The following is a 15,220-nucleotide window of genomic DNA, read 5'->3' on the forward strand; positions in this document are numbered from 1 at the left end:
GAGGGGGGAGAGGGGCAGCCGCACCCTGAAGTCCTGGCGCCCCTCCCCCTGCTACACCTCTTCCTCCTCCGTCACGTGCTTGGCGAAGCCCTGCCGGAGTGTTGCTGTTCCACCACCACCACGCCGTTGTGCTGCTGCTGGAGCCATCATCATCAACCTCTCCTTCCCCCTTGCTGGATCAAGAAGGAGGAGACGTCACACGCACCGTACGTGTGTTGAACGCGGAGGTGCCGTCCGTTCGGCGCTAGGATCTCCGGTGATCTGAATCACGGCGAGTACGACTCCATCATCACCGCTCCACCTAACGCTTCCGTACGCGATCTACAAGTGGTATGTAGATGCAAACTCACTCCCTTGACTCGTTGCTTAGATGAACTCATAGATGGATCTTGGTGAAACCGTAGGAAAAATTTTAATTTTCTGCAACGTTCTCCAACAGGCATACCTTGCTCAGTGGAACAAACTCCTGTCACGTGAAAAGAAATGCAAAATTAAATTATTCGGTATAAACATCATACAACAAAGTAAACTCTTTACTCCGCCTTCTGTTTTAGTTAAGTACATAGTAAGATAACTAGCCTAGAACAAAAAAAATAGTATCTTGCACTGTTCTTCCCCATCAATATTACAGAAACTAGTTTTCTTTTGTTTAATCATCAACAGAATTGCATATTGAAAATGAAATCACGTTGAAATTTTGAAGTTTGGTATCCTGTAGAAACTAGGATGGATTTTAATGGGTAGAGAAAAGACCGTGGTGAGCTACTCATTTATTGATGTCTAGGCACATTATGAAGAACAAAACCATAGCGAACTACAAATAAATCATAGGGCTGGAGGTCTGATTTGGTAACTCAGGTAGTAAATGTCATAATAATTTTCATGGATTAGAGTATGAAGTCCAAAATCCATTTCTATTATCAGGCAAACAGCCCTATAAACAGACTCCACGACCCAACCCTCAGTTATATAATTCCGACATCCAACCATGGTGGAACCAGAGTAAATGCATGAACACTCAACAGTGTAGACAGAAGGAGAATTACCTCAGAGCGATCATGATCATAACAAACAAGAAATCTGCAGCGGCACCCCCTTACGTCATGCGTGCGCCTTTGAACTTGAAGAACATGCGCATCAAAATACTGGGCCTGGTCTTTGCCTTCCTGTTCAATTCAGCAGAGAAATCAACTTGAGTAAATGATAACACTACATGATGAGATACCTAAATCACATGAAAATAGGTTGTCTCTTTAATCAACTTTCCTTCACTGTGTTATTTACATGCAGTGACCAAAACTCCTTAATCAGACCCTCAATAATACTCTAATTTGAGTATATAATACTGTCTTGAAATACCAGTGTTTGTGCACATTTCCTCTCAATGCTCTAATTTATCTGCATACCAGTGTTTGTGTGCAACTACCAACATGAGGATTTATTAGACAACCTTATTTGATGAAAGTTGGTTTTATCCACTTTATAAATGACCATAGATAGGTTACAGCCATCATTTTGAAAAACAAAAAAGAAGCTTTCAGTGCTCAATTTAATAATGAATTAATAATATTATTATTGGATAAATTCACACCAAATTTTAGATATAAAATTTGTTTTAGTACTCAAAAGTATCACATAATAAAATTCATTGATTTTTACGATCGTTTGGCCATTCGCGCCTCGATAAATAAATGGTGAAATCAATTGTGCCGGTTGGACCAAGTGGCATCACAGTGATCTACTATGTAATATGATTTCTAAGAATATGGAAAGACACAGCAAACACATGTTTTAGTTAAATGCCTTATTTAATCCAGTATATATCGCATATAAAATACATGCAGTACTGAAACTTACAATTCTTAAAGATTATTGAAGTAAAGCCATTTAATAAGTGTTGTCAACCACAATTGTTTGAAAACTCACAAACTGGAATAACAACTTTTAGAAATATATACAAAAACAAGAAATAGAACCTACATAAACTGCAGAACATTAAGTGTCAGCAAGGAACATCAATCTCTTGGTCATGTGCACACAGTCAAAACGAAAACTTTGAAATACTCTGGGCAGGTGAAACCCAGCTGACATACCCATCACTACTCTATCATCCGCCAACAAGGAACAGAAAGAAAGTAAACATGGAATAGTAAGTTAACAAGCAGAATTTCAAGTGCACAACAAAAGAAAAATGGAGCAGCAATCATGGATTGGATACATATTCTGTGGCTAAAATAAACTGGGTTAGTATTCCAAAAGGTAACTTAAAGTTTCATGAAGACATGAATTATCAAGTTGTGAGATGCTAACTTGCCAAGTCAGGTGAAGAGAACTCGTTTAAAATGGCTACCTTAAAACAAAGAATGAGATCCCCAGGCAGCACCGCAACACATTGAAGAGAACGCAGTCTCACACATTTCTGAACATCAACCCATTCATCCTCCTCGGGTCCAAGCCAAGTAAATCGAACTAGTAGTTCCTGAAACAAAATAAATAAATAAGTGCAAGCACAGTATGCACACGTATTGAACCCACTGAGCAGAGTGATTAAACACTAGAGAAACTTGGGTATTCTATAATTCTTGGAAAATGATCGAGTGTAGTTTTCACCCTTGACTGTGGCAAGAAGCGCAAATCGCTCCTAACCTCATGTATCACTTAGGAATCGACGGTTTTTGGAACTCCTCACAGCCCATTGGTGTCCGTCAAACACGTTTGCCTTCCGCGCTTGCCACATACACTACACCTACATGATGCAAACTTCTTTCCGTACTATGGCTGTGACTTCTTCCTTTGGTGTGTGTGGAGGCAACCAAGAGTCTAAAACAGTAATACTACTGCTGTTGTGATTCTCCATGGATAACTGGAAGTAATAAATACTAGAATTACGGCAAATCATCCAACATGGGCAGACACATCAAGAAACAAAGTTTTGGCAGCTAGTACCGCCATGGTGTGGATGACAGGTAGTAAGCACAGAGTTCGATGGATCAGTTAGTTAATTTGTGAATTAACACAACATGGATGTTAATTTGGGAATTAACACAACATGGATACATAGGCTTTACTGTTTGAATGCGTATGAGAATGGGTCTGGAATTTGCGCCTGGTTATTTATTGAAAAATTACACCTGGTTATTCACTGGAAAAAAAAACTCTTATGCAATGATATTTGTACCCAATGTTGTTGCTAAGTTGCTGCACATTTGTTGTATTATATATGTTGTTGCTAAGTTGCTGCACATTTGTTGTATTATATATGTTGTTGCTAGCTTTGCTGCACATTTTATCATCCCTTTCTCCCCTTATGAAGTAAGGGTTCATAAGACAAAATCCCGGCCCATTTGCATCTTTGGTTTTCGTTTTCCCCTTTAAAAGAGTTTAATACGAGGAACCCTCTTTAGTGATACTATGTTTTTGAAAATGACCATATACCCATAATATTAATAAAATTGTAATGTGGCAATATCATCTAACAATTAACGCTCTTCTTCATCTACGATTAAATATCAGAAGATAAATAAAAGACCAATCTAGCAATTTACTGTCTCAAAACTGGTAGATTAAAATACCCAAACTGCAATCTTGCAAACTAGCAGTACTATTTCTGTTGCCTCTTCCTTAAGGAAATGTACAATACAAGCACCTAGCTAGGCAGGTTTGTTTGTTCCGGTGTTCGGTATCGATGCCCGTCCTAGTTGCTGGCTATGCGGAAGAGGAGCAGGAAGGACTTGATTATGAATTGACCTTGCAGGGACGATGACAAAGTCCTGCTGAGCAGACCAGAATTTAACTTATATTAATAACCCATTTTCGAGGAGACTACTGTGTGATGGCCATCGTCAAGGCCACGTCATGCCATCATTGATGATTGGATCATGACATCATGATCACGGAATGGAATGCGCGATCAGGTGGTGCAGATTGTGTCGTGTGCGTTAGGATGTTATATTGCACGTTCGGCCATTCGCACCATATACATAATCTAATTTTCCCTATGTTGACTATAGATCATGGGATTGGCAGAATGGGTCAGTGGTGTTCCATGGTGGCAATGCAGCTGAAAACCACCATTATAGTTTGATTCGCCAACACACAGGACTCGTACAACACAAAGTTAGATAAGACAGGTGTTCAAAATGTTATAACATCAATAGTGTCATCCAACTACAAATAGACAAGAACCGGAATCATCTCTAGCTTTAGTGCTAGCAAAGTGCTTGAATAAAGAATGCCAGAAATGAATTTAGTTACATCAATCCTATTTAACAAAAAGTTTTATGGTCATTACCGGGTGCTTTGTTTCCGTGGGCCTGTGGGACAGAAAGGCAGCAACATCGTACCTGTAACAACAAGAATTGTTCAAGCATGTAGAACTGAAAGGTTCACGCAAGTAACCCTCTCACCCGACACAAACCCACACACACTCACGCGGAAAATTAACACACATACACAAAAGACGTATATATGATCATACCATGCGCCATTTCTAGCCGATTTTGCTTCAAACAGGACCTGGCCACCATCCGAAGGAATATTCCCTAATTGGTAACGACAGTATCAATAATCCATAATCGTCATGATACATTGTATGTGTTTGGTCGGTTACAAAACTAAAATCTTCTAAACAACAAACACGAAAATTGTGCCATGTGGCCAAGACTTATGAATAAAAATAAAGGGGGCACAAACCACGTGTCCTGCAATTGCCGAAATAAGCCTCAACAGTTGAGACAGCGTGACGACATGATTTGAAGGGCCCACAAATACAAAGAACTACATGCTAGGCTATAAAGTCTCAGAACCCGCCAACATTAAATTGAGTTAAAATTTCTGTCTGCTGTTCTGAATAAAAGTAAAGGGCCCACAATCAATCATGTGTCCTGGAGTATCCCAAAGGAGCTTCAACGACCCAGGCAACGGGACAGCATGTTTTGATGTGCCCACAAAAAATTACAGGCTAGGCTATATGAAATCAAAAGAACACGCCAAAATTAACTCGATTGCCATTATTTCCCTGCAGTTGTGCATACATGTAATGGGCACACGAACCACCTGTCGTGCAATTTCCCAAATGGCGACAACGACTAATCGATACAGCATGACAACAGGGTTCACGCCATGCAGAACCTTTAAGGAGCCCTAGACATCGAGAGAGGTACCCCTGCCCACAACATATGTAAGGAGCACAACACTTGTATGCATAAATTCTCCACCACCAGAGCTTTAGAAATAGACATCCTAGCAACTGAACTATCAGTTCAATTTTTACATCTGAGTATGTGGAAAAAAAACAGCTTATTAAGTTAATATGAGGATTTCAGCAGCACCTGAGTAGGATACGTCCACTGGGTGGTGTTCCTCGGCCACCGGAGGCATCATCATCATCCTAATACTACGGTTCTGGAACCAATTCCTCACCTGCGACCACCCAACTCAAATCAACATGTATAGATCCGAATAGGAGATAAGACGGAGCAGATCTTGGGGAACCGGGATGGAAAATCTACTAGTACCTGATTGTACTGGACGGAGACCTTGCCGTGGCCGGAGCAGTGAGATGACTGAGCAGATTCGTCGGAGATGGAGATGGAGATGGAGAGGGGTGGGAGGGCGAAGCATACGATACCAGTTGAGCAGGTTGTGTGTTACCAGCCTCTGATGTAAGAGAAGGCAATCTTTTGCAATTAATGTTCTGCAATTAATCTTATTATTAATTCCCTGGGGTAAAAGAAGCAAATAATTAAGGGGTGCTAATTCCGGTCAGAATTTGTGCAAGTCCTACCCAAGGACCCCGTTCCTGCCAGGTCTTTTGGCCGTGCAATGTGGTACGTCCAGGTAGGTTCAGTGTGCACACATTCGATGCCAGGTGGTCCATGTACAGCTGTGTAGGTTCAGTGTGCACATTGAACGCCAGGTGGTGTAGAGCCGAGTCACTAGCTGCGCTGAGCTTACTTGCATCCATTCACCCCATCCCTGCCAAGCGACTCACCATATTGGGATTTACGATTTGCTGAAAGGGGTCACATCATGGTCGCCGTCACCGCACCTAGCCCGTGGGCAGTTGGAGCTGCCCAGCCCGAGCGACTTGCCCTAGATGCGCCCGACCATGGGCAATGCACCGACACAAATCGACCCGCCCTTCCCCGTGAACCTCACCGATTGATGTCCCATCGCTTCGTAATTATTAGGCGTATGGTTAGTGTAAGATTAAACCATGTCTAAAATAGTGAGGTCATCCATGATGTCATCCTAGGGCATGAGGTCAGCAGTGATGTCATCTAGAACATGACATAAGCAATGAGGTCATCGGCCTCATTGAGCGGTTTATTTGTTCTTGTAAAGGACTAGTATTTCTTCATCTTGCGCAAAAAAATTCATGAGAGAAAGCATTTGGCTTCAATCAGTGGAGCTTTGAGTAGTAGCACACGCCGAGCCAGCTATTGGAAGTGCTCCTGAGCCCTCACAGTTTGGGACCTAAGAACATTAGTAGCGTTTAACCATTGGCACCAAAGCATTATGCAGGCGACCATGTCGAGCGGAGGAGGACAAGAACGGTTAGCCTCCGGTGGCTCCAATATGCAACCACGACAGCGTTAATGTTCGGCGGTTCCAAGATGCGGCCGAGGTACTAGCAACATTGCTCTCTGAGTTGTGGGCGCATTAGGACATGTCGCACTTCGGGTGCTGAGATTATAGTAAGGGAGATCGTGCAGGAGGCTGGTGCTGGTAGCGGCACCAACCTCTCCTTCCCAATGCTCACCCGCACCGACTATTGTAGCTGGGCACTGGTATCATAGTGAACCTACAAGGGCCATGTCTATGGAACGCCATTAAGGATAACACCGTCTTGCTTAGAGAAACGGGAGACAGGCATGGGCCGTGCTGGTCCTCTCCAGCCCCTCCCCCACCCGGTGCTTCTCATGGAGATGCACAACATGCTCGCCTGGAAGGTGAGCGTCAAGGAGGCATGCGCTTCGTTAAAAACCCAGCGCCTTGGCAGCCAACGTATGCATGCGGCAAAAGAGTATAGGTTGTGTGCGAAGATCGAGTCCATCATCTTCAAGGACGCTGAGCGAGTTGATGGCTACCCTACAAGGATCACCAGCCTCGCCACCTCGCTCGGCTCCCTCGACAACGACGTCGATGACAAAGATAGTCCAAAAATTTCTTTACATTGTCTTTTCCAGTTTTGCACAAGTGGCAATCTTCATGAGACTCTGATTGCTTTGTGCATGATCTCCATCGAGGAGCTTACGGGGAAGCTCCAGGTTGTTGAGGACCGTCTAGATGATAGTAGGGAAAGCGCTAGTAGCGGATGCCTAATTCACACTCAGAAGGAGTGGAAGGCGAAGAAGAGGCAGTCGTGTGGCGGTAGAGCTTCGAGCAAAGGTGGTGGTCATGGCCACAGGCACTGAGGCAGTGGAAACCGTGCGCGGAAGCTAGGACAAACCCAGCAATAGGGGGGCTAGCACCGCTCCCTAAAACAGTGAAGACTAGAACATATGTTAGTATTTTGGCAATAAGGGCCACTGGGCCTGCGAGTGTTGCAAGAAGCAACGTTATGTGGCGATCTCATACAGAGTGAGGAAGATGAGGGACTAGGTCTGGTGATGGCCTTCGTCGAGTCAGTCAAGGAGGACTCGACGTCTCTTTGTACTAGCTTCTAGGTCGCGAACTCGAGCTCATTCATAACCGTGAGCACGGTCCGACCACCGACGCACATGGGTGGCCACATTTTCCTCAATGCGGAGAAGGTGATGATCATGCCCATGCATAATGGAGAAAACCAATGTAAGATGTACTTCCAAGAGAAGGGCGTGACAAACCACATGACCAGATCGGTTGACGCGTTCGGCAAGCTTGCCTGATTGATCTCCGGCAAGCTACAGTTCATGGACAGATCGCTTGTCGAAATCACAGCTGCGGGACTGCCGTCTTTGCCATCGACAAGGGAGAAAACCGGGCGCATGGATGCGTTCTCCATCTTGTCCTACAGATCAGCGTTGTCTGGCTCGGCCAGCTAGACGAGAATTGGTATGATATCACCAATAACTGTGATGTGCTCACTGTGCGCCATCAGCTCAACTGCCTCCTCATCAAAGTAACACATGCACCGAATCACCTATACACACTTTCATTTCACCCAGGTCACGTCCGTCGGTAGGTTGTTGTGCCTCATCACTGGGCCATTTCACCAGCATGCCGGCGAGTTCTGTGAGGCGAGCTGAGTCAGTAGGTTGTTGTGGCGTACACTATGGCGCTGAGCTTACTTGCAGTGATTCACCCTGTTTGCAACAAGCGATTTACCATATTGGGATGGACGATTTACCGGAAGGGGTCACATCATGGTCGAGTTAACTGCACCTAGCCCACGAGTAGTCTCAAACAGCCTAGCCCCAGCGATCATGACTTGTCATTCCCTAGATGCCATGTATTGGTCATAAGGTCAATGCAACATACCGCTTTATGTAGATCAACCTTTCGTGTTTAGTTTATGTACCGTAAATGTTCTGATAAAAAGAGTTATGTACCATAAATGAAGATCTGTGAGTACAATGTGCAAGAAATCTTCTGGTGCGTGTGCGCGTTCTTTGTTTTAGAAATTGTGCCTGTCTAGACCTTAACGAACAGATAAAATACACCACGACCACAAAACGACATGTTCTCCCATGAACTAGTTATATAGATATAGATACCAAAGCCAACAGAATTTTGGAAGTACACCACAACACAAATCAAGTCAACATCAACACACTACAGTTACCGGGCAACTATCCTTCCTCATTGAAGGTTCATAGACCAACATTTTTGTACTAAAAGTTCACAAAGAAATGCACAGGGAAGCGAAACAACTACGCTCCGACATTCATCTTGTCACCATGTGTTTTGCTTGTAGCTTCACCTTTTGGAGGAGCCTCGATGTCCCCCATCTGCTCATCTGCTATTGAATCTCTGTGGGTGCTATCAGGCATGATAAGCAAGGGAGCAGCCATGTCGTATGGCCCTCCTTGATTTGGTGGGCTGGGAACCATGGTGACCTTATCAGGGTTCATATCCATCCTCTTGCGCGACTTTTTAGCTTTCTGCTCAGCTAGGCTATGATCAATTACAATATTAATATTAACATCAGCAGATGGTCGACGACATACTTTCCTCAACGGAACAATCTCCTGTCACGTGAAAATAAATTAAAAATCAAGGGACAACTTTTCCAAAAAATATATTTATTCATGCTAAACATGGTAAATTCATCACTCTGCGCTTTCCGTTTTATTTGACTACATGTTGAGATAATTAACAGAGAACAAAAAAAATAATAGTATTATGCACTGTTATTCTTCCCCATCTATCTTCCTTGAACATTCAGATTTATATTGTATGGTTGCCAAAGAAATTGCAGATTGGAGATGAAATCACAAGGAAATTCCAAAGTAAGTTTGGTTTCCTTCTAAGACTAGGATGGGTTTTGATGGGTCGACATAGGACCATGGAGAGCTACTTATCTATTGATGTCCAGGCATGTTATGAAGAAGAAAACCATACCCAACTACATATAAAACATATGGACGGAGATATGATTTGGCAGCTCGGGTAGTAGTTGTCATCAAGTTCCAGGATAAATTCCAAAATATAACTCTATTTGCAGGCAAACAACCCTGGCCCCAATTATGAGATCCAAGCACGGTGTAACATTTAACCAGAGTAAATGCATGCAGGCACAACAGTGTTAGAAAGACGAAGAGTTACCTCAGAGTGATCATGATCATAACGAACAAGAAAACTGCAGAGGCAACCCCTTATATCATGTGTGCGCCTTTCAACTTCAAGAACATGAGCATCAAAATAGAGGGCCTGCTCTTTTCCATCCTGTTTAATTCAGCACAGAAATGTTTATTCCTGTTAGAAATCAACTCGAAATTAATGATAACACCACATTACAAGACAACTAAATCGCATGAAAAATAGATTGGCCCTTTTTTCATCTTTCATTCACAATTTTCTTTTATGGGACTTTAGTTCACAATGTTACTTACATGCACCCTGTGACCAAATCTCCTTACTCAGGCTCTCTATAATACTCCAATTTGAGTATGATATTGTCTTGAACTAGAAGTAAATTCATGCAAAATTAATCTCAACACTCTATTTTATCAGCATTGCTGTTTGTGCGCAACTACCAACATTAGTATTTATTAGGCAGCCTTATTTGATCAAAGTTGGAAAAGAAGCTTTACAATGCTCACTTTAATTATAACGTAATAATTATATTCATAGAATAAATTCACACCCAATTTCAGATTAAAATTAATTCTAATACTCAAAAGTATGATATTATTAATAAAATGTGGTGATTTTACAGTCATTTGGTCATTCACACCACTAATAAATGGTCAAAACAGTGCTGCCAGGTTGACCAAGTGGCATCACAGTAAAATTCTATTATGAAATATGATTACCAAGATATGGATAGTCCCAGGAAACATATGTTGTACTTAACTAAATGTCCTATTTACTGCAACTATCATGTTGTATATAGCATATAAAATGCATGCAGCAGTGGAACATGCAATTCATAAGGATTAAAAAAGGAAATTAATAATTATTGGCCTTTTATGTCTAAACAAATAAGGAATGTAGCCTATGAATTGAAGAACCTTGAGTGTCAACAGAGTTGAAATATCTAATTAACTACATCTCTTCAAAAAGGACCAAAAAATGCGTTGGCTAAGTAAGCAACAACCTTCTGTTTGGCTCAGCACTTTTCGCAGGTGAGATCTGACCGACATATCCAACACTCTTTCACAGGCCAACGAGTAACAGAAAGAAAATAACGGTAGAATAGTAAGTTAATGAACATAATTTTTAAGCGCATAAAAGAAAGCAAAATTGTAACAGCTTCCAGGGATTAGATCAATATTTTGTGGCTAAAATAAACCGGCTTAGTAATCCCGAAGGATAAATTAAAGCTTCATGAAGATATAAATTATCAGTTGTGCCATGCAAACTTGCTAAGTCAGGTTAAGAGAGGTCGTTTAAGATGACTACCTGATAACAAAGAATAAGATCCCCAGGAAGCACATCAACACATTCTCTGGCTACACATGGGAGAGAACGCAGCCTCAAAGATTTACAAACATTAATCCATTCTTCCTCCTCAGCCCAAAATCCAGAAAACCAAACTTGTACTTCCTGAAACAGAAAACAAAATTAGTGTAAATACAGTTGGCATAATGGACAGGTAGTGGACCCGCTGTGGATAGTGATTAAACACTACAGCGCATGCGCATTATATTATTCTCAGAAAATGATCGAGCCTAGTTTTCGCCGTCAACTGCGAAGAGAAGCGCAAATCACCCTAAACTGGTTTTGACAGTAATCTTTGCCATGTTGGCAGCAAGATCAACAAATCTGCTTCTCTTTATTTCTCTGTGTACATCTCTTTTCAACCCATACTCAAGTCGAATCACAAGGCCACAGCCACTGGCACAACAAGAATCACAGCTCACTTAGGACCCGACGGGTTTGTGCCCGTCAAACATGTTTGCCTTCCATGGTTGCTACATACACTAAAGACTACACCTACAAGGATGCAAAGTGATTTCTAAAACAATACTACTATTCCTGCTGTAATTATCCATTAATATCTGAAAGAAAGAATGCTATATATAATTATGGCAAATCATCAAACTGACATGAAAACCTTCATTGTAGTTTGGTTCGCTTCAGTTCCTAGAACTCAAATGTAAATAGTACTATGGCTCGCGGTTTAAACCCGCTTCTCATGATAATTAAATGGAGTAACCTAAATTATTTGTTTGAAACATTTAATTTATATTGATGTTGTTGTACATGCTGAAACAGAGTGATGGTGGGAAGTAACTTTTTTACCATCTTGTAACATACACAACTTTCCCATGTAAGCTAAAGTAGGATATACACAAGCTTCTTAAGGTTGTGTTAACTGATCAGTACTTTAGTACCATCTTGTATAAGTGTAGAGAAGGATGGGGTGATATTTTCCCAATACACAGGACTTCTATAACACAAAGTTACTCCCTCCGTCCCATAATATAAGATGTTATTACAACCAAATTATGAGTACATTGACTGTAATAACATTTTATATTATAGGACGGAGGGAGTATATAAGAGGTGTGTCGAAAATATTTGGACCCCAATAATGTCCCTGCTGTAAAGTGTTAGGGCAATCTATCACACAGTGCCATCCATCTATAAATAGACGGGAATCATCTCTAGCTTTAGCAAAATGCTTGAATAAAGAATGGCAGAAATGAATTCAGTAACATAAATCATATTTTAATGTTCCCTGTTTCAAGAATATAGAGCTAGGAAATGAATTTACCTGGTCCCCAGTTTCAGAAAACCTGCAGGACTGAATGGCAGCAACATCATACCTGTAACAACAAAGAATGGTCATGCATGAATTTCTTTTTTGAAAGATTCATGCAAGTAACGCGCCCACGCACACCCACATTCATGATAAAAATTAAATGACATACACACAAACAGACCACATGTGACATCAAAGGCACAAAAGAAGGAAGAGAGCAGAAAATATTTATATCTGCATACCATGCACCATTTCTTGGTGACTTTGCTTCAAGCTGGACAAGGTGACCATCCGAAGAACTATTCCCTGATTGGTAATGATAGTATCAATAATCCATAATCGACATGATACATGGTATGTGTTCGTTCGGCTACAAAAAATTCAAAATCTTCAAAACAAGAAACAATAACATTGTGCCATCTGGCCTGCAATCCTCAACAAAAGTGGAGCTACAAGCTATGGATATGAAGAGCGCAGCACCTGAGTGGGATTCAGAGTTGGGAGGGGAAGATGAGTGAACCCAGTAGGAAGCTGGGTGCTGTGCCTCAGCCCCCGTGGGCAGCATCTTCTTCACTTGTGCCGGCGGCCGCTCACCCCTCCGCTTCTGCTTGTACCTCCGGTTCTGGAACCAGGTGTGCACCTGCGCCGACGCCGATCAGATCAGAATTACAAAAATAGGGCGGACTTGCTTGTATACTGTATCTTGGGCAACGTACCTGATTGTACTGGACGGGGACCTTGTCGTCGCCGGAGCGGTCCGGGGAGGCGTTGAAATCAGCGGTGAGTTTCTGGATGGCAGGACGCTTGGGCATGGCGTTGAGGTCACGGAGGACCTCCTCCATCTTGGAGACCTCCGCCAGGGTGAACCGGATTCTCCCCATCGTCCTAACTTGTCCGCCCCTCGCTGCTGCGCCTGAGTACCCCCGCCGGTGAGGTGAGGTAAGAATAAGATCACCACAACACAGCAGATTGGATTTGACGGAGATGGAGAACAGATTGGAGCGGAGGGAGGGAGGAGTAGGTTACCAGATCTGTGTGTGCTACTCCTGTGTCTGTGTCCGTGGGTGCCTCTCGAATCCATCTGTCGGCTCACGCGGCCGACACCCCTGTTTTGGTGCTCCTCACAAGCAATCGTGACCAACGTGGACGGTAGGCCCACCTTTTGGACGGTAGGACAAATATTGGCAGGCAAAGACAAAGAAACGAAACACTGCTCAGACCCCGAGACTCGGACGCGCTCTCCCACTATGGTTGGATTGGATCCACCCCGGCGCTGAAGTGGTGATTGCAGTTCGGAACGGCGACCGTAAGTTCGAGGATGGTCGCCGTTTGTGGCCTGGAACGGCCTTGACGTCCAAATTTTACGGCCTGGAACGGACCGTCTGGTCCAAACTTCCTGATTTTCCGACCATCTCGAGATTTTCCTATAGCGATGTACTATTTTGGCCGGACAATTCGTACACGACCTCGGATTGAGATGATCCAACATTCATAGTTGTTCGTAAGAAAAAAATATCATGAAAACATTTTCCATTTGGAGTCACATTAATTGTGTTTTCTTCCATGCCATAATCTAGTGTCAACAGATGCATATCTGAAATGGTCATAACTTTTGTATTAGACTCAATTTTTGACCATCCCCATATTTATATTGATCTTCACAGTGAGGGGCCATCCAATGCCATAAATTTGACTTCATCTTTCTATAGATTAAAGCCACTCATAGGATCATGCCACTTTTGAGCGTCAACACCCCCGCCATCGCTGATGCACGATGATGATTAGCTTGCCTCAACTGCTCATGATGATTGGACCTTTGCAGACCTTGACCCCCATTCCACCCTTGCGGACATTGTAGGCCTTGATTGTGGACGATACGCTTCCAGCAAGGTACGAAGAGCAACCCGCCAAACAAGCAATGGCCGGTCAACGCGAATAAACCAAAGAGAGAAGGTGATTGAAGAAATTGGAACACAATGCCCCAAATTTTTGATTGAAATCCTGAAATGCCGAAAGTATAGTAGCAGCTTTCCATGCGGTCTGGATGCTGCTAATAAACAATGATTTAAATATTTTAAAATTCAAAACAAAACTTCAATGAGCTGGTGTATTTCTTTATTTATATTACTTTGATAAAGAAACCCTAAAAATACATTAAGAAAAAATAGAACACAAGAACCCAAAATTTTTCTCTCAAACCGGACACTTCCCCGCTTCAAAACTACAAATCTCCCGATGGATATCTGAATCTATTGGGTTTGAATGCAACATATCACATAACTTTTGTGTAACACTTTGAAATTTTAACCACATATTAAAATAATCACGTGATGACACCATGCAAACTTTCAATTTTTTAGACATCGTTTACATCATTTAAATTGTGCTTAAAATCCTAAAATGGCAATTTACTAGTAGAGACGTGAAGCCAAGGAGGGAACATGGCTAGTTGATGATCTACCAGTGCGACGTGTAGGGTGCACGCTGCTAACTACCAATACAATAACATTTTATATGTTCAAAACAAAACTCCAAAGATTTGTGTGTTTGATTTTTTATATTACTTTCGCCAGAACACCTAAAGGTACATTAAAAGATTGGAACAAAAGATCCCATCTTTTTGACCAAAAAATTGGAACACAAGACCCACAAAAATAGTTTCTCCGTGCCCGTCGTTCGGATCCGCCACTCCGGAAACCAAGGGGATCCACCTTCAGCCACCACCCATTGTGTGGTGGGCTGCAAGCATGCATCCGCCTCCCCTATAGCCGCACTAGGGCAACTTCGCCACCCACTACACCCCAAAGTTAGCAGCTTGCACCAACACAGAAAATGAACCCTACATCTGGGATACTGGGTGCCGAA

At 42.5% G+C, this 15,220-nt stretch overlaps 1 protein-coding gene across 1 annotated transcript; it reads right to left on the reverse strand.

The window, feature by feature from the left end:
- Window positions 1-8,678: 8,678 nt before the first annotated feature.
- On the reverse strand, window positions 8,679-13,275 carry LOC123135269 (protein SAWADEE HOMEODOMAIN HOMOLOG 2-like). Its single transcript, XM_044554324.1, has 7 exons — window positions 13,072-13,275; window positions 12,836-12,995; window positions 12,598-12,661; window positions 12,368-12,419; window positions 11,050-11,193; window positions 9,751-9,870; window positions 8,679-9,173 (listed from the first exon to the last, which is right to left on the reverse strand). The coding sequence occupies exons 1-7, from the start codon at window positions 13,234-13,236 to the stop codon at window positions 8,856-8,858; spliced, it is 1,023 nt and encodes a 340-aa protein (XP_044410259.1). The 5' UTR covers window positions 13,237-13,275; the 3' UTR covers window positions 8,679-8,855.
- Between the last annotated feature and the right edge of the window lie 1,945 nt (window positions 13,276-15,220).

Source organism: Triticum aestivum, chromosome 6B, assembly GCF_018294505.1.
Source record: "Triticum aestivum cultivar Chinese Spring chromosome 6B, IWGSC CS RefSeq v2.1, whole genome shotgun sequence".
Taxonomy (NCBI): Eukaryota; Viridiplantae; Streptophyta; class Magnoliopsida; order Poales; family Poaceae; genus Triticum; species Triticum aestivum.

Coding starts and splice junctions, on each gene's coding strand:
- LOC123135269 (XM_044554324.1), bottom strand. CDS start 13,236: ATGGGGAGAATCCGGTTCACCCTGGCGGAGGTCTCCAAGATGGAGGAG. Junction 9,871..11,049: donor ATCTTATTCTTTGTTATCAG/GTAGTCATCTTA, acceptor TGAATTAAACAG/GATGGAAAAGAGCAGGCCCT. Junction 9,174..9,750: donor ATGATCATGATCACTCTGAG/GTAACTCTTCGT, acceptor TTCACGTGACAG/GAGATTGTTCCGTTGAGGAA.